This window comes from Chiloscyllium punctatum, chromosome 42 (assembly GCF_047496795.1).
Source record: "Chiloscyllium punctatum isolate Juve2018m chromosome 42, sChiPun1.3, whole genome shotgun sequence".
Taxonomy (NCBI): domain Eukaryota; kingdom Metazoa; phylum Chordata; class Chondrichthyes; order Orectolobiformes; family Hemiscylliidae; genus Chiloscyllium; species Chiloscyllium punctatum.
The window spans coordinates 38,029,850-38,049,073 of record NC_092780.1 but is presented as its reverse complement, the minus strand read 5'-3'; the positions used below and the strand labels follow the sequence as shown (position 1 = coordinate 38,049,073).

General features: G+C 40.4%; 1 protein-coding gene across 2 annotated transcripts in view; it reads left to right on the top strand.

Annotated features, from left to right (window-relative positions):
• The window catches only part of LOC140465906 (26S proteasome non-ATPase regulatory subunit 11), a 98,583-nt gene that overhangs the window by 52,809 nt on the left and 26,550 nt on the right, over positions 1-19,224 (top strand). Inside the window, exons 7-13 of one of the 2 annotated variants that reach the window (XM_072561834.1) lie at positions 2,976-3,120; positions 3,690-3,750; positions 6,091-6,153; positions 10,699-10,824; positions 16,899-16,934; positions 18,711-18,762; positions 18,967-18,996. In XM_072561834.1, coding sequence (XP_072417935.1) covers positions 2,976-3,120; positions 3,690-3,750; positions 6,091-6,153; positions 10,699-10,824; positions 16,899-16,934; positions 18,711-18,762; positions 18,967-18,996 — 513 coding nt within the window. The remainder of the gene's footprint in view (positions 1-2,975; positions 3,121-3,689; positions 3,751-6,090; positions 6,154-10,698; positions 10,825-16,898; positions 16,935-18,710; positions 18,763-18,966; positions 18,997-19,224) is intronic. The other variant, XM_072561835.1, reaches the window with a different exon arrangement.

The following is a 19,224-nucleotide window of genomic DNA, read 5'->3' as shown; positions in this document are numbered from 1 at the left end:
TATCTCATGTCCCCTTTTTGCTCTCCTGATTTCCCTCTTAAGTATACTCCTACTGCCTTTGTACTCTTCTAAGGATTCCCTCAATCTCTCCTGTCTATACCTGACATATGTTACCTCATTTTTCTTAACCAAACCCTCATTCTCTGGTCATGCAGTAATCCCTACACCTATCAACCTTTTCCTTTCACCCTAACAGGGATATACTGTCTCTGGACACTCATTATCTCATTTCTGAAGGCTTCCCATTTTCCAGCGGTCCCTTTGCCTGCGAACACCTGCACCCATTCAGCTTTTGAAAGTTCTTGCCTCAAACTGTCAAAATTAGCCTTTCTCCAATTTAGAATTTCAGCTGTTAAATCCGGTCTATCCTTTTCCATCACTGTTTTTAAACCTAATAGAATTATGATCACTGACCCCAAAGTGCCCCCCCACTGATGCTTCAGTCACCTGCCCTGCCTTATTCCCAAGAGTAGGTCAGGTTTTTCCCCTTCTCTTGCAGATACATTCATATACTGTCTCAAAACTTTCTTGTACACACTTAACAAATTCCTCTCCATCTAAACCCTTAACACTATGGCAGTCCAGTCTATGTTTGGAAAGTTAAAATCTCCTACTATAACCATCCTATTATTCTTACAGATAACGAAAATCTCCTTACAAATTTGTTTCTCAATTTCCTGCTGACTATTAGACGGTCCATAATACAATCCCAATAAGGTGATTATTCTTTTTCTTATTTCTTAGTTTCACCCAAAAAACCTTTCTGGATGTATTTCTGGGAAAATCTTCCCTCGGTGCAGCTGTAATGCTATCCCTTATCAAAAGTGCCGCTGCTCCTCTCTGTTTTGCCTCCCTTTCTATCCTTCCTATAGCATTTGTATCCTGCAACTTTAAGCTGCCAGTCCTGTCCATCCCTGAGCCATGATTCTGTAATTGCGACGATGTCCCAGTCCAATGTCCCAACCATGCCCTGAGTTGAGCTGCCTTCCTTGTTAGACCTCTTGCAGTGCAATAAATGCATTTTAATTTATCAGTCCTACCTTTGTTCTCTGTTTTGTTCCAGCCTCCCTGACTGACTGACTCACTACGTCTCTGAACTGCACCAGTCTCTGATCTTTTTCCTCAGCATCTCCTTGGGTCCCACCACCCCTCATTACTAATTTAAGTCCTCTCGAGCAGCTCTAGCAAATGCCCCTGCCAGTATGTTAGTCATCTTCCAGGTCAGGTGCAATTCATCCTTCTTGTACAGGTCACTTCTACCCTCAAAGATTCTATTGATCCAAAAATGTGAATCCCTATCCCATGCACTAGCTTTTCAGTCTCCCATCTGCTCTATCCTCCTATTCCTACCCTTACTAGCTCATAGCACCAGGAATAATCCAGATGATATTACTACCCTCGAGGATCTCCTTTTTAAATTCCTGCCACTTTTTTCTTCTCCCTTTAAAATCGCAACCTTTTCCCTTCCAGTGTCGTTGGTACCGATGTGTACAATGACCTCCTGCTGGTTCCTCTCCCTTTTGAGAACATTCTGCACCTGCTCTGAGGCATCCTTGATCCTGGCACCAGGGAGGCAACACACCATTCTGATTTTTTGCTGCTAGCCGCAGAAACGTCTATCTGTGCCCCTGACTAGAGTCCCTTAGCACAATCAATCGCTTGGAACTCAATGTACCCCTCATTCCGTTAGAGCCAGTCTTGATACTAGAATCTTGGCTGTTCATGCCAAATTCCCCTGAAAGTCCATCATCCCCTACGTTCCCCTGTACTTGTTTGAAATGGGGATAGCCACAGAAGACTCTTGTTCTACCCGCCTGCCTCTCCTACCTTTCTTGGAGTTAATCCATCTACCTGACTGTATCTGCAGTTTTTCGCCCTTTCTATAACTGCCATCTATCATACCCCCTAGCTGTTGTAAATTCCTCATTGTCTCTGTCGCTCCAACTCATCTGTTTGATATGACAGGATTCGCAACCAGCGACATTTATTGCAGATATAATCCTCAGTAACCCTTAAACTCTCCCGAAACTCCCACATCCAACAAGAAGAGCATATCACTACTAAATGCCAATCCAATCTACAGAACAAGGAAATAGCACTGTCTTATTGCTTTACAAAACACTGCTCCAGGCTAACTTAATACTTATGGCTTATATTTTAAAAATTTAACCAAGAGACAGATCCCAATAAAAACATAATCAAGAGAGAACCTACTCTGCTCACTATTGCATATTAAAACTCAAACCCTCCATTCTTAGCAATGTCCTGGTAAATCGAACCCCTCTCCAATTTAATAGTATCCTTTCTACAGGAGGGTGACGAGAACTGCACGCAGTACTCCAGAAGAGGCCTCGCCAACATTCTATACAGCCTCAACATGACTCCTATACTGTATCATTTCCTTTTTTAAAGAGACTATTGCTTGCCCAGCCTTTTGCCATCAGCATAACTCCCTTTACTTGAAAAGTTGACCCTTTTCTGGAACACTTTTTGTAAAAGACAAGATTCTTTCTGGTACTACAACTAAATATTTATCCTTCATGTGAGTCTCAACCATCTACTCTATAGTTTGCATTTCCAGCAGGAGTCATTGATTAGTGACTGAGTGCATGAACTCCAACCAGCTTTTTCTCTCTCATCGAGGAGTATTGTGGTCCGTTGCATAATCTGTCAGCTCCCTTTCTGAAATCTGGTTAGTCGGTACAATTTTGAGATCAAACCTGAAAGTCTTACGGCTTACTTGTTCATTGACTTAATCAGTTTACTCATTGGGCAGTCGAAGAATCCAGGTTTTTGAAGTATTCTTGCTGTAATTGTTTTAACCTTGTAACTGTCCAAATGGAGTTGCCTGTGTGTAATCCCCTGATGGAGGTATACAATGAAGATCTAGTTGCTTTAAGCAAAAAAAAAAGTAGACAGTCTTCAAACATGGTCACAAATTTAGTTTAGCATTAATCTGAGATTTTTGCTTCTAGGTATTATCCATGCTGCTGAAGAGAAGGACTGGAAGACTGCGTACTCCTATTTTTATGAGGCATTTGAAGGATATGATTCTATTGATAGCCCCAAAGCTATCACAGCACTAAAATATATGCTGCTGTGCAAAATTATGTTAAATACGTAAGTATGAAAGGTTTTTCTCATCTAAATTGTTTATTTGCAACATTCCCTTAATTCATAATGGAACAGAGGGATGTGAAGTTGGGACAGAAAGGTGGAGTTCAGGTAGACAACCAACCATGCTCTTAACGACTGTTGGCATTATGTTTCATGTAGGAAAAATGTTGGGCATGTTAAACTAAAACTTTGTAAAGCGAAGGCCTGGAAATAATACTGCTTCGGTATTGCAATTTACTTGATACTAGTTTTTTGATGTTTGTGAAAATTTTAGTAACACGTTCTCCCTTTTTTCTCTTACTGTTATTGTTGAAGATCACGAAAAAAATCATTTGTGGTTTTGACCATGCTTGTGGCACTAATGTTGTTTGCAGTGCTCGAAATATCTGGTAAAGATAGGATGTTCCAGTTTGGCAGTGCTGCCCAACAATGCCCTGCGTTATGTTGGAAAGGGCTAAGGCCATTATAAGTAATGAAGTTTGCTATAAGGGTGAGCTTTGGAAAATCATAATTGAAGAAAAATAGTTCATGTAGCAATTTTCAAAATGTGTGTTCTTTTGATCTTCTTTCAGACCAGAAGATGTCCAGGCATTGGTGAGTGGGAAGCTTGCACTCCGATATGCTGGGCGACAGGTAAAGTACAAAGTCAGTGCTACTTAATTTCAGAAAAGGGTGGGGAAAGAATGGAATTTGTTTGTTTAAACTCAGGTTGTTTTAAATACTTCACTCTCCGTTTACCTAAAGTAAGACCTAATTTTCTCGTATTCCATAGTGAGGAATTGCAGAGCAATCTGTTCATGTATAGATGGGCTGATTGCTTTCAGAAGGTTTTGTCATTCATGCAGTCAGACCCTGGAGGTGACTTGATTTCCATTTTCTTAACAAATATAATAGCTGACAGACCCAAATATTGTCAGGAAATAATTAATTCAATAGACCAGCTTTAATGGGTAACCAAAGACCAGGTTAAGCAAACCAGGTGGAGTTATCTAGAGGCATTTACTGAGCAACCATTTTTGTAAACAATATTAACAGTCTTTGAGAAACAGATGTGGAGAAAGGTCATTGGTAATTCTGCCTTCATTCCAGTCTAGTATCTGAATCCATTTCCTACCTTTTTCTCTTTAGGCCTGGATTAGTAGTTGAGCCCAAGTTCATTTTTCCACCCACTTTTTCTGTCTCCTAAAGCTGTTCTTAAAAGTGGCAGATCTCTGTATCTCATCCAAAAGGCTTGACTTAGCAAATGTTCAACAGTAATGGATGTAAACTTTATACTGCCCATGCACTTCTAATCAGGCTCCAAAAGCCTAGGATTGTCAATTGCAGCAACTGTTGTGCCACGATTAGCTAATTCATCAATAATTAAGTATCAAATTCACAATTTTTCTTTTGCCATGGTCCCACCACTAATGATGCATTTACCCATGACACTACCAAATGAGCATGTCATTTCAGAAATGATTTATAACATAGAAGAAAGATGGGCTGTGGAGAACTGGGAAAAAGGGTAAAAACAATGACTGCAGATTCTGGATTAGTGGTGCTGGTAGAGCACAGCAGTTCAGGCAGCATCCGAGGAGAAGTAAAATTGACGTTTTGGGCAAAAGCCCTTCATCAGGAATAAAGGCAGAGAACCTGAAGGGTGGAGAGAGAAGCTAGAGGAGGGTGGGGGTGGGGAGAAAGCAGCATTGAGTACAATAGGTGAGTGGGGGAGGGGATGAAGGTGATAGGTCAAGGAGGAGGGTGGAGTGGATAGGTGGTAAAGAAGATAGGCAGGTAGGACAAGTCTTGGGGACAGTGCTGACCTGGAAGTTTGGAACTAGGGTGAGGTGGGGGAAAGGGAAATGAGGAAACTGTTGAAGTCCACGTGGATGCCCTGGGGTTGAAGTATTCCAAGGTGGAAGATGAGGTGTTCTTCTTCCAGGCGTCTGGTGAGGGAGCAGCGGTGAAGGAGGCCCAGGATCTTCATGCCCTCGGCAGAATGGGAGGGGGAGTTGAAATGTTGGGCCACGGGGCGCTGTAGTTGATTGGTACGGCTGTCCCGGAGATGTTCCCTAAAGCGCTCTGCTAGGAGGCGTCCAGTCTCCCCAATGTAGAGGAGAATGCATCGGGAGCAACGGATACAATAAATGATATTGGTGGATGTGCAGGTAAAACTTTGGATGTGGAAGGCTCCTTTAAGGCCTTGGATGGAGGTGAGGGAGGAGGTGTGGGTGCAAGTTTTGCAATTCCTGCAGTGGCAGAGGAAGGTGCCAGGATGGGAGGGTGGGTTGTAGGGGGGCGTAGACCTGACCAGGTAGTCAAGGAGGGAATGGTCTTTGCAGAAGGCGGAAAGGAGTGGGGAGGGAAATATATCCCTGGTGGTGGGGACTTTTTGGAGGTGGCGGAAATGTTGGCGGCTGATTTGGTTTATGCGAAGGTTGGTAACATGGAAGGTGAGCACCAGGGGCGTTCTGTCCTTGTTACGGTTGGAGGGGTGGGGTCTGAGGGCGGAGGTGCGGGATGTGGAGAACTGGGATTTAATCTCAGTATATGGCTGTTTTGATGAGTCTTTCCATAAGCATTTGTTGTGTTCATATATTTTGTATTTAAGTGGACTATAACCCATGCAAATAACGTGAGCCAAGAAGGCAAAAAAAGTTCATCAACATAAAAAGAATCAAATTTGGTAATGACTCACAATGTACTGGAAAAACATAGGAAAACATAAAATAACACTTGTGGAATAGAAGTTGGTTTTGAAATAGCAAGGATAATAAGTTATCAGCTTGCTGTCTTGTCTTGGTCCTGAAATACGCACTCACTTATGTGTTACTAGCCTTTGGAAGAAATATAGGGTGAAATGGTATGTAATTTTTAAGACACAGGTGGGTATGTTTTTTAAATAGTCTTAAGTTCTTCTTTTTTTTGCCTCTGGTATGTTTAACAACTAGAAATTTCATCTCCACTAACAGTTATCTCTTTAATCTTAAGACTGATTCGCTAAAATGTGTGGCCAAAGCAAGTAAGAATCGATCACTGGCTGATTTTGAAAGAGTAAGTTATCCAAAAAACAATTAGTGTGAAATTTCATTGACAGTGGATGGTATGCAGGGCCTAGTGTGAGAGAGATGCTGTTTGTTCGGGCTTTATGTCCTAAGTAATAGGATGCATTGATAAGTTTGCCTTTGCTTTGCACAACAATTATAGGAGAACTCCAACTATTTGTGGAGGAAAGAATTTCAAAGTGAATTTGAAACTTATGCCATCCAGTATAGAACATGCCCATGAAAAGTAACTAACGATGTTTTCTCAACTGGACAACTGTATCTGTAACATTATCCCCACACAGAATAGGAAAGCTCTTCTCTGGATGTATATCCTCTTCCTTATACTTACAGGTGAACTGCAAATGTACACGATATTTGATGACATTTTGGGGATGGGAGGGTGTGTGTGTTGCCACTGAACATTGCACAAAAGCAGCAGCTTCCTTGTTAATAAAGGAGTTACAGCTAGGAGAAGCTGAGCATGTACACCCCCAGTTTCAAATGGAGATCATTGAGCATGGCAGTACATGAATCCTGGATTGTAAAAATGAATAAAAACATAATCAAAAATCCGAAATGTAGGTTCTAATTTGTTTGCTATTTATAACTAAGTACTTGCAATCTGGGTCTGTTATCACCGTGTGCTGGGAATAAATGGTGATGGTACGTTTGTAAACTTGGCAGGTTGAACCAGATTTTGGTCCTCTGTTGTTCAATGGATGTTGCCAAAGATTATTCTGAATGGTATTTGATTGCATCCACCTGAATTGGAGTTGTTCTTAAAAGGTTGTCTGTCATTAATAATATAGCCAAACTGTTGTTTGTGTGCGTGGCAAGCTTGTTTGTTTGGTTAGAAAATAAAATAAATGTTGTTTCATTACTATCACACTGCCCAAAGCAAAATATTGTATCTGAAAGGCTTGTATTTCTTAGAAATGAGGTCAACTACATTTGCCAGACATTATAAATGAGTTTAACATGGTAAGGTCAGAAGAAAACTAGTAATCATGTGACTTTATAGGTTTAAAGTTCCTACTTGGGTGGTTAATGATCTATCTTAGACAATAGACAATAGGTACAGGAGTAGGCCATTCTGCCCTTCGAGCCTGCACCACCATTCAATATGATCATGGCTGATCATCCTTAATCCGTATCCTGTTCCTGCCTTATCTCCATAACCCTTGATTCCACTCTCCTTGAGAGCTCTATCCAACACTTTCTTAAATGAATCCAGAGACTGGGCTTCCACTGCCCTCTGGGGCAGAGCATTCTACACAGCCACCACTCTCTGGGTGAAGAAGTTTCTCCTCATCCCTGTCCTAAATGGTCTACCCCGTATGTTTAAGCTGTGTCCTCTGGTTCAGCACTCACCCATCAGCGGAAACATGTTTCCTGCCTCCAGATTGTCCAATCCTTTAATAATCTTATATGTCTCAATCAGATCCCATCTCAGTCTTCTAAACTCAAGGGTATACAAGCCCAGTCACTTCAGTTTTTCAGCGTAAGGTAGTCTCGCCATTCCAGGAATTGACCTCGTGAACCTACGCTGCACTACCTCAATAGCCAGAATGTCTTTCCTCAAATTTGGAGACCAGAACTGCACACCGTACTCCCAGGTGTGGTCTCACCAGGGCCATGTACAACTGCAGAAGAACCTCTTTGCTTCTATTCTCAATTCCTCTTGTTATAAAGGCCAGCATGCCTTCTTCACGACCTGCTGTACCTGCATGCTTACCTTCATAGACTGGTGTACAAGAACACCCAGATCTCTGTACTGCCCCTTTACCTAAATTGATTCAATTTAGGTAGTAATCTGCCTTCCTATTCTTGCCATCAAAGTGGATAACCATACATTTATCCACATTAAACTGCATCTGACCACTCGCCTAACCTGTCCAGATCACCCTGTAATCTCCTAACATCATCCTCCTCACATTTCACCCTGCCACCCAGCTTAGTATCATCAGCAAATTTGCTAATGTTATTACTAATACCATCTTCTATATTATTAATATTTGTTGTAAAAAGCTGCGATCCCAGCACTGATCCCTGTGGTACCCCACTGGTCACTGCCTGTCATTCCGAAATTGAGCTGTTTATCACTACTCTTTGTTTTCTATCAGCCAACCAGCTTTCAATCCAAGTTAGTACTTTGCCCTCAATACCACGCGCCCTAATTTTGCTCACTAACCTCCTATGTGGGACTTTATCAAAAGCTTTCTGAAAATCCAGGTACACTACATCTACTGGATCTCCCTTGTCCATCTTCAGAGTTACATCCTCAAAACATTCCAGAAGATTAGTCAAGCATGATTTCCCCTTCATAAATCCGTGCTGACTCTGACCTATCCTGTTACTACTATCCAGATGTGTTGTAATTTCATCCTTTATAATAGACTCCAGCATCTTTCCCACCACTGAGGTCAGACTAACTGGTCTATAATTTCCTCCTTTCTCTCTCGCACCTTTCTTAAAAAGTGGTACAACATTAGCCACCCTCCAATCCGCAGGAACTGATCCTGAATCTATCGAACTCTGGAAAATAGTCACCAACACATCAACGATTTCTCGAGCCACCTCCTTCAGTACCCTGGGATGTAGACCATCAGGCCCTGGGGACTGATCAACCTTCAGACCTAACCGTCTCTCCAACACCAATTCCTTCAGTTCAGGTCCTTCAGCCACTGTTACCTCAGGGAGATTGCTTGTGTCTTCCCCAGCGAACACAGATCTGAAATACCAATTCCATTCTTCTGCCACTTCTTTGTTCCCCGTAATATATTCCCCTGTTTCTGTCTTCAAGGGCCCAATTTTAGTCTTAACCATTTTTTTGTCTTTCACATACCTAAAAAAGCTTTTACTATTCTCCTTTATATTTTTGGCCAGTTTACCTTCGTACCTCATTTTTTTTCTCTGCGTATTTCCTTCTTAGTAATCCTCTGTTGTTCTTTAAAAGCTTCCCAGTCCTCCATTTTCCCTTTTTATACTCCATTTTATACTTGCTATGTTGTACTTTGTCTCTTTTAACTTTATATGTTTCTTAACTTCCCTCATCAGCCACGGCCACCCATGCCTCCTTCTAGGATCTTTCTTCCTTTTTGGAATGAACTGATCCTGCATCTTCTGCATTATACACAGAAATATCCGCCATTGTTCGTCCCACTGTCATCCCTGCTAAGGTATTGCACCATTGAACTTTAGCCAGCTCCTCCCTCATAGCTCCATAGTTCCCTTTATTCAACAGAAATATTGTCACTTCCGATTGTACCCTCTCCCTCTCAAATTGAAGCTTATTGTATTATGGTCACTACTTCCCAATGGCTCCTTCACTTCGGGGTCCCTGATCAATTCTGGTTCATTGCACAATACCCGATCCAGAATTGCCTTCTCCCTGGTCGGCTCCAGAACCAGCTGTTCTAAGAATCTGTCTCGGAGGCACTCCACAAAGTCTCTTTCTTGAGGTCCAATACCATCCTGATTCTCCCAATCTACCTGCATGTTGGAATCCCCCATAACAACTGTAGTAATATCTTTGCGGCAGGCCAATTTCAGCTCCTGATTCAACTTACATCCGACATCCAGACTACTGTTTGGGGGCCTGTAGATAACTCTAAGGGTCTTTTTACCCTTAGAATTTCTCAGCTCTATCCACACTGACTCTACATCCCCTGATTCTAGGTCTCCCCCACAAGGGACTGAATATCATCCCTTACCTTGTGTAATGAGTCTATAAACATAATCGTTTTGAAATGAAGTTGTAAATTCAAACAGCCTGGCACATTACTCAGACTTGGATGATTTTCTGTTAGAGTTTAAATAGCATCTTTCAGGTCTACAGAATGCCCCAAACCACTTGGCAACTTCCAAAATGCTTTTGCAGTGTGGTCAATCATATAATGTAAAAACACAGTAGCAAATTTGCAATCAAGTTCCCACAAATGGCAGTGCGATAATTGGGATTACATTTATAGTTCGGGCACCTGAGAAAATACTCTTTTTTTTTTTTTTTTTTTCTTTGCCACACTGCTACCACAATGTCTTTTGATCTACCAGAGAGAGCAAGTGGAGCTTCATCTTCTCAAATCTGACAGTGCAGCACTCCTTCAATATTACTGTGGGAGTACCAGTCCATATTTTGTGCTCAAGTCTCAGACCAGGGTACCAGATGAGCTATGGTTGGCCTTTTTGTGCCTTGAGACAACAACATAAAAGATATTCACCATTTCATTGTGAGTCCTAGTTTGGAAGAGCTCCTTAATTAACAACTGACAAAAGTGCAAAATATCTTTTAACCAAGGTGGTCTCTCCAGGTGGCAATCTGTCTGAAAAGAAATGGGTTAAAGACAAACATTTGTTACTACTTCAAGTGCTTGATTTTAGGCTTATCATTTTTACCCATTACCTGCAGCAGGTTTTGCCTTGTTAAATTTAGCCCTACAAAAAACCCACGTAAGCATAACTTGAATTGACTTAAATCGCAGATATGTGAACTTTACTGTTCAGGAAATGTTCTGTTCAGTATCAGTTAAAATTCTGCTCTTGCAATTTGCAGGCTTTAACAGATTTCCAAGCAGAGCTACGGGATGATCCGATTATCACCACACATCTGGCAAAGCTGTATGACAACTTATTGGAGCAGAATCTTATCAGAGTGATTGAGCCTTTCTCCAGAGTTCAGGTAATTGCAAGTATGTGAATGAAATAAATTCCCATAGTATTTGTATTCAATGAATCTTGAATCCATTTTGAAATGTTAACTGTGACCTTAGACAAAAAGGTTTTTTCAGTATTACTCGTGCAGTTTGAAAATTTAAAATTGCCCCATTTTGTCATTTCTTTTCACATTTGTTCAGTAGGTGGGGCCTGTATTCTTGCTGGGAGCCATGAGGTTTGTTCTGAAGTCATTTTGTGCTAGTATGGCCATGTGAATCCAATCAGCCATTTTGGACTGGCCTGTCCTACTACTTAGTATTCATGTTTCTTGTTGACTGTCCTGCTCCGATGCTGTGCTTACCTCTTCCCTCAAATGAACCAAGGAGGAGGAGTGCCCAATAGGGACCAAAAAACGTCTATGCATACAGCCAAGAGGCATGGCTGGGATATTAAATGAATACTTTGTATTTGTCTTTAACTACAAGGTAGAAGCTACCAAAGCTGTGATAACAGGATAAAACTCAGGAGAAAATTTCCAAGATTTAAAACTGCTGAGAAATTGGAAACTGTTAGTAAATTTGATAAACCGGGACTGGATGGGATACACCCATGGGCATTGAAGGATATGAGAGTGGAAATTGTGGAGTGACTGGCAACAATCTGACAATTTTTTGCTTGGTATTTAGAGGTAGTGCTGGAGGATTGGGTAATTTTGAAGTGTCATTTCCATGTCCTAAAAAGGTTGTAAAGATTGGTTCAGCAGTTCTGACCAGTCAGTTTGACTACTTGATGTGCAAGGGACAATTTCAATTGCAAAGAGTTCTACATTGAGGAACATTGTAGAGAACTTCAAAAGCACATTAATAAATTGGTGGGCGGACTGGTGGCAGATAAAGCTCAATACAGAGAAGTAAGAGGTGATGCACTTTAGTGCGTAGAACACTATAAAATAAAAGTTTCTGTTCTAGATGGAATGATAAAACAGAGATCTGGGTGAATACGAATATGCTATTAAAGTTGGAAGGATAGATAGAGAAAACTGTTAATAAATCATACAGTATTCTAAGCTTTATTAATAGAGCCATGGAATACAAGGACAGGGAGGCTATGATGACCTTGAATAAGACACTGGTTAGATCTCAGCTGAGGTTTTGTGCATAGCTCTGGGCACCATACTGAAGAAGGGATGAGAATGCATTTGAGTGTGCAGAAGAGGGTCGTATGACTGTTGCAGGGTTGAGACCTGTTATGAAGAAAGGTTGAAAATGTTGGATTTCTTTTCCTTTGAGAAGAGGAGGAGATGTGATACTGTTTCAAAACCAAAATGTGTAGTGTGGATAGGGGAGTAATAATTTCTTGCAAATGGACTGAGGGACAGAGGACACATTTTGTGTTTGTTTTTGAAAAATCGCAAAGTGAGAGAAAACTTTTTCATACAGCAAGTAATGAACCTGCCAGCACTACATTTCCCAGACCAATCAAGATTTTGTGCTCAAATCTCAGACTATGGCTGGCCCCCTTATGATTTTTTTTTGTGCCTCTGGGCAACAGCATAAAAGATAATTGCCATTTTGATAGGAGTCATATTTTGGAAGTGCTCCTTCATTCCCAGCTATCTGGGAATTATAGTGCAGACATGTTCAATTGAGGCATTCAAGAGGGCATTAGGTGATTATTTAAGTGGAAAGTATGAGAGTTATGGGGCTTTATGCGTGGGAAATCACGTCTCACAAACTTGATTGAGTCTTTTGAAAAAATAACAAAGAGGATTGATGAGGGTAGAGTGGTAGATGTGATCTATATGGACTTCAGTAAAGTGTTCGACAAGGTTCCCCATGGGAGACTGGTGAGCAAGGTTAGATCTCATGGGTTACAGGGAGAACTCGCCACTGGATTCAGAACTGGCTCAAAGGTAGACGACAGAGGGTGGTGGTGGAGGGTTGTTTTCAGAATGGAGGCCTGTGACCAGTGGAGTGCCACAAGGATCGGTGCTGGGTCCACTACTTTTCATCATTTTATATAAATGATTTGGATGTGAGCATAAGAGATATACACCAAAATTGGAGGTATAGTGGATAGCGAAGAAGGTTACCTCAGATTACAACAGGATCTTGATCAGATGGGCCAATGGGCTGAGAAGTGGCAGATGGAGTTTAATTTAGATAAATGGGAAGTGCTGCATTTTGGGAAAGTAAATCTCAGCACAACCTATACACTTAGATGGTAAGGTCCTAGGGAGTGTTGCTGAACAAAGAGACCTTGGAGTGCAGGTTCATAGCTTCTTGAAAGTGGAGTCACCGGTAGGTAGGATAGTGAAAGCGGCGTTTGGTATGCTTTCCTTTTATTGGTCAGAGTATTGAGTACAGGAGTGGGGAGGTCATGTTGCGGCTGTACAGGATATTGGTTAGGTCACTGTTGGAATATTGCGTGCAGTTCTGATCTCCTTCCTATCTGAAAGATATTATGAAACTTTAAAGGGTTTAGAAAAGATTTTCAAGGATGTTGCCAGGGTTGAGCTATAGGGAGAGGTTGAATAGGCTGGGGCTGTTTTCCCTAGAGCATCGGTGGCTGAGTGGTGATCTTTATAGAGGTTTACAAAATTGAGGGGCATGGATAGGATAAATAGACAGTCTTTTTCCCTGGTGTCAGGGAGTCCAGGACTAGAGGGCATAGGTTTGGGGTGAGAGGGGAAAGATATAAAAGCGACCCAAGGGGCAACTTTTTCAAACAGGGTGGTACATATATGGAATGAGCTGCCAGACGAAGTGGTGGAGCCTTGTACAATTGCAACATTTAAGAGACGTCTGGATGGGTATATGAATAGGAAGGGTTTGGAGGGATATGGGCCAGGTGCTGGCAGGTGGGACTAGATTGGGTTAGGATATCTGGTCGGCATGGACAAGTTGGACTGAAGGGTCTGTTTCCGTGTTGTACATCTCTGATTCTATAAATGGTGTTAAAGTACTGTCTTCAAATGTGGTGGGCTGAGTGGCCTACTTCTGCAGCATAATTCTGTGAGCCTTTGTGGTGAATCAGAGAGCAATAGCAACAGGACCTTTGCTATGGAACTGCAGTGAGCACATCAATTATAACAGATCCAGCCTAGTGTGTCCACTACATTAGGATTGAAATTTACTCACTCGCAGAGCTCCAGGTTCCAAGCCTTTAATCTCACTAAAAGAAGGTCCTCCGTTCAGATATCAGAGTTGAGGTTGTTAGTTTGCTCACTGAGCTGGTAGGTTTGTAGATGTTTCGTCACCATGCTAGGTAGCATCATCAGAGAGCCTCCAGTGAAGCGCTGGTGTTCTGTCCCGCTTTCTATTTAGATGTCTTGGTTTGTTAAGGTGGGTCATTTCCAGTTATTCTTGAGAGGTTGGTAAATGGGGTCCAAATCGATGTGTTTATTGATGGAATTCCGGTTTAAATGCCAGGCCTCTAGGAATTCCCATTTATGTCTTTGTTTAGCCTGTCCTTGGATGGATGTGTTGTCCTCCTTCGTCTGTGTGTAAGGATACTGGTGATAGCTGGTCATGTTTTTTTGGTGGCTGGTTAGTGTTTGTGTATCCTGGTGACTAGTTTCCTGCCTGTCTGTCTGATGTAGTGTTTGTTGCAGTCCTTGCACGGTATTTTGTAAATGACGTTTGATTGATGTTCCCTAGCATGGTGACAAAATGTCTGAGAACAAACCTGCAAGCTCAGCAAGCAAACTTAAACCTGAACCTCAACCTGACCTTCAAATCTTCACAAAAATCGCTTTCACAGAGTTGTTTGAATCCTGAAGCATATCAAAATTGTGAACATTAGAAAGCTGAATTATTGAAATGGAAATAGCCAAGATTCAACAGAGTCCTTACAAGGAATACGATATGAGGAAGTGTCATTTAGATAGCTGAGGGACTTGGAGACTTTATAGTCTGTACCCAGAAATGGGGACACTGGAGTCGAGGAAGGGAGAAATTGGAGATATACTCACTGTGCAGTACTATCCATAATTTCTCAGGTACTGAAACAGTCAATATGCAACCAAAACTGAACATCATTCAGGCTTGGTTAATGTGTGGCATGAATGTGGCTGAATACTCGTGTGGGAAGCAATGCCCATCTCCAACAAGATGACTTAGTTCCTCCCCTTGAAATTCAGTGGCATTACCATCACTGAATCTTCCAAACATGTGACTATTTCTATCTGGCCAAAGTAGCATTGACTAGAAACTGAACTGGACTAGCCATGTAAATACTGCGACAAGAAGAGCAAGTCGGTGATTGGGAATTCTGAGGTGTGTAACTTGCTTATTTGCCAATGTTTGTCCACCATGTACAAGGCACAGATCAGGACAGTGATAGATGAGGATAGTTCCAACAATGCTCTGAACTGGACTACATTCAGGGCAAATTAGCCTGTTTGATTTGTACCCATCCATAACCGATAAACAGCCCCTAATTCCTCCACCAATACACAGCAGTAACAATGTGTACTGCATACATGCTGCAATGCAACAACTTGCTAAGTTATCTTTGACAGCACGTTCCAAACCCATGACTTCTACCACATAGAAGGAAAAGAGCAAAAGATGCTTAAGGTTGACACCATCTGCAAGTTTCACCATCCTGACTTGGAACTTTACTGCCTTCTGACAATATCAATAGGTTAATGTCTACATCTCTCCCCAACAGCATTGTGGGTAAACCTGCAAGCAATGCTCATTGCCACCATCTCAAAGGCACTTAAGGATGGATAGCAAAGATTGGCCTTTCCAAAGGCTTATGATTTTGTAAAATAATTTAAATAAAATATTCTTGAATTTTCACACTATAGGAGGAAGGCTGTTTGGCCCATCCAGTCCATGATGGCTCTTTGTGCAGCAATCTGGTCGGTCCTATTCACCCCGCATCTACCCTTATAACCCTGCAAACTTATTACTGTCCAGCTTTCTTTTAAAAGTTATTGGTCATCTCGGCTTTTGCCAAACTCATAAGGAGCATTGGCCAGGTCATTGCCTCTGGTTAATGGAAGTTTTTCCTGACATTCCTGCTGAATTTGTTGCCTATGTTCTGAATCTGTGCCTAGTTACTATTGGGTAAAGGGAAGCTGCTCCCAAAAACTATCTTGTCATAGCCTTATGCATCTCTCAGATCTTCCCTCAATATCCTTTACTCCAAGAACAGTAACACAATTCTCAAACCTGACCTTGTCGCTAAAATAATTGAGAATTATTCTCATGAATAGAATTAAAATTTAGGTTGATTGTCACATGTACTGATGTAAATACAATGAACTGTTTATAAAGTCGCCACTTATGGCACCATCTTAGATGCAAAGGTACCGAATCTTAAAAATAAATTAGAAAAATAAAGATCTAAAGAAGTTCAGCGTTAGTCCTTCAAGGAGCCTTCCATCTGCTCTTGCCAGTCTTGAGCACTGGAGGCCTTGCCTCTGTTACCCATCGAGTTCCTGCTGTGGGCCTACTTATTCTGAGTCCTTTCAAGGATTTTCATAGCCTTTCTAAAATGTTGTGACCAGAAGTGGACTCATTATCCAGTGGGGACCGAGCTGAAGCTTTATGAAAGATTAGTATTAATTATTTGCCTTTATATCAAGAATAGAATGGAAGGGCCTTTGCCCAAAACATTGATTTTTTTTTTTTCCCCCCCCCTGCTCCTCAGATGCTGCCTAACATGCTGTGCTTTTCCAGCACCGGTCTAATGTTGACTCTATCTCCTGCATCTGCAGTACCCACTTCAGCCTATTTGCCTTTGTGCTCAGTTCCTCAGTTTATGCACCTTTTTTGCTTTTTTAGCTAACAAAATATTGGTTTATATGGTTGTGATCATTTTCAAACTGACTTGTACAATAAACACTTGCATATTGCACAGTTTTGAACTGATTTTTTTTTGGTATTGTGTCTATGTTTATAAGTATTTAAAGCAGTTTTTGGGTGAATTCTTTTGAACAAAAGATTCTTGTATTGATGCTTTATCATATTTTACGTATGCTTGCATGGCATTGTGACACATGACTTGCAACTGTTTATTTTAATTGTCTATTTTTAGTGGTGACTTGGAGAAACAAAATAAAATGTCTTTTTCTTAATTTTACAGATAGAACACATAGCAAGTATTATAAAACTATCCAAGGTAAGTGGTCATCTGTATTTAAGTAGGAAATGAGGAATTCTGAATTTTGATGTTGAACTGAATCTTAACGGATGTCACTTTATCTCATGTGATAAAGTTCAACTCAAGATAGAGGGCATTAGACTAAGATTTGAGCATGTAATCTAAGCTGAAACTTCAAGGAAAATATTCAACTGCAGTTTGCTCTATCATACTAATGTGCTATTCAAACGCTGTTGCTTCATTGCAAAATTCATCTTTCAGCCAACACACACAGGTTAACTGATCATTTGTGTTTGGGGTCTTTCTGCAGGTGAAATGATTGCCATGTTTTTCTACATATAGCTCTTGTTAAAATGTTGAGAGAAAATTTGAGATAGAAAAGATGTTGGCCCAATTCAGCAACAGCATTTTAAATAACCTTTTATTGAATGGTTACTAAAACTGTATGACTCCAAACTAAAGCATTCTTCAGTTTGCCTGTCTAGATGTAGTAAAAGAATTTGAGCCTTTCACAACCAGGAAGATCTCATGTATTCCTCCTCCTTTTACTTGCCAATTTGGCTAAAATCAACTGACTACAATTGGCTTCATTGCCTTGGTTAAGGAGGGGAAATTTGAGCAGCATTTCATACCATCCGTTTTATCCAGGTACATTTCCCACCACTTAAATTTCTTGTTATGTCTGATGCCAGAAATATTGGACTTCAGAATATTGAAGTCTGGAATTGAATTACCATAGAGATAAGCGAATTTGGAATTTACAAATAGTTTTGCAGTACAGTTCGTATAATTATCTTCTACAGCGATTAAAAAGTGGATTAACTTGTCACCTTGATGTTTCCCCAAATATTTGAGTTTTATATTCTGTATGTTCTGTAACAGTGAGAATTCTAAGTAATGAATTAAGAGGGTTACTTAATATCTTTGCCTCCCTATTATAATCTGCTTTCTGAATATTTCTGAAGACATACAGTGTAACTCGGAAAGTTTCAGTCCTTAATTTGGCACCCTTCACCTTCATGCATGCAGCATCCAAAAATAAAACCGGGTTATCTCTTTGCCCAAGAACTGAAGGTCTTGTTTTTGATTTTTGTTTTCTACAGGAAGACTGCAGATTTATTTTTACTTTTGCAGTATGTCAGTTGGTCTCAAACATACTAAACTATTTCAAAGTGAAACATAAAAAGTGTCCCTTTGCCTTCAAGCATTTTTTACTATTCGATAGTTCCACTGGAGTTGAGAATGAATGGCAAGGCTCTTAAGTGCTAAATAATTTCATTGTAGTTCACTACAATATACATGGTTCTTATTTACCAGCCACATCCAATTCTTTGAAGAATTTGAGTGCTTCAATTAGATTGAAAAAGAATAGCGCACCTTTATTTCTGCTCACTCATGAAATTTAACAAGGGTACAACTTATTTTATGATGTGGTTGAGATCTGGAAATTTATAACCAGGGAATGTTGTGCTTTGAATAACTTAAAGAAAAGTCTATTTTTATCCTTGGGACTGATGGTTCTAAGGAAGTGCCCGAAGTGGAACTGAAATGCTGAAACTTTATCATTATGTTAACTAAGTTGATTGGAGCTTGTTTATCTTGAAATCTTCTCATTTTCTGAATCTGCTTTGTGGCTCCTTGAAAACTTTTTATTGTATTTGAAATGCCATTGATTCTGAATCAGCCAAGAACAAGAAAAATTGAATTTTGCCCTAGATAATTAATCCAAAATGACAATGTCAGTTGGACAGCTGTTAAATGTGACTTGGACCTAACAGGATGCTGTTATTCTAGGGTGATGTAGAAAGAAAACTCTCTCAGATGATCTTGGACAAGAAATTTCATGGTAAGTATTGAACTGTTCCTGCATGAAAGTTTAAAAGCAAAGTTAAAATCATACCCAGCTCTGAATACAGTATAATTGTCAATGATGTAAACCATTCCATTTAACCGATTTAAACACAGGCTCCAATCACAATTTGAAATCTTAATGATGCAAAATATTTCAAGGGCTAACTTTTTGTCAAGATTTACCTTTGTTTTTTTTTAGTTCTCCTTAATAAATCATCTCTCAAGACAGGTATGATTTAAACTTTGATCAAATCTCTTGTTCCAAATAACTTTTCACTGTTCCAATAGGACTGAAATATTAACTGCATGTGGTATTGTTGTTCCAGTATGCAGTTTCATACAGCATGTCCTTGGGAAAAAATTTTCATTTTGCCTGTAGAGTAAGGAAAACTATGTAGAAATTGAGATAGTTTTGTTAAGGTTTAAAAATGATATCAACTTGTTAGCTTTAATCCTT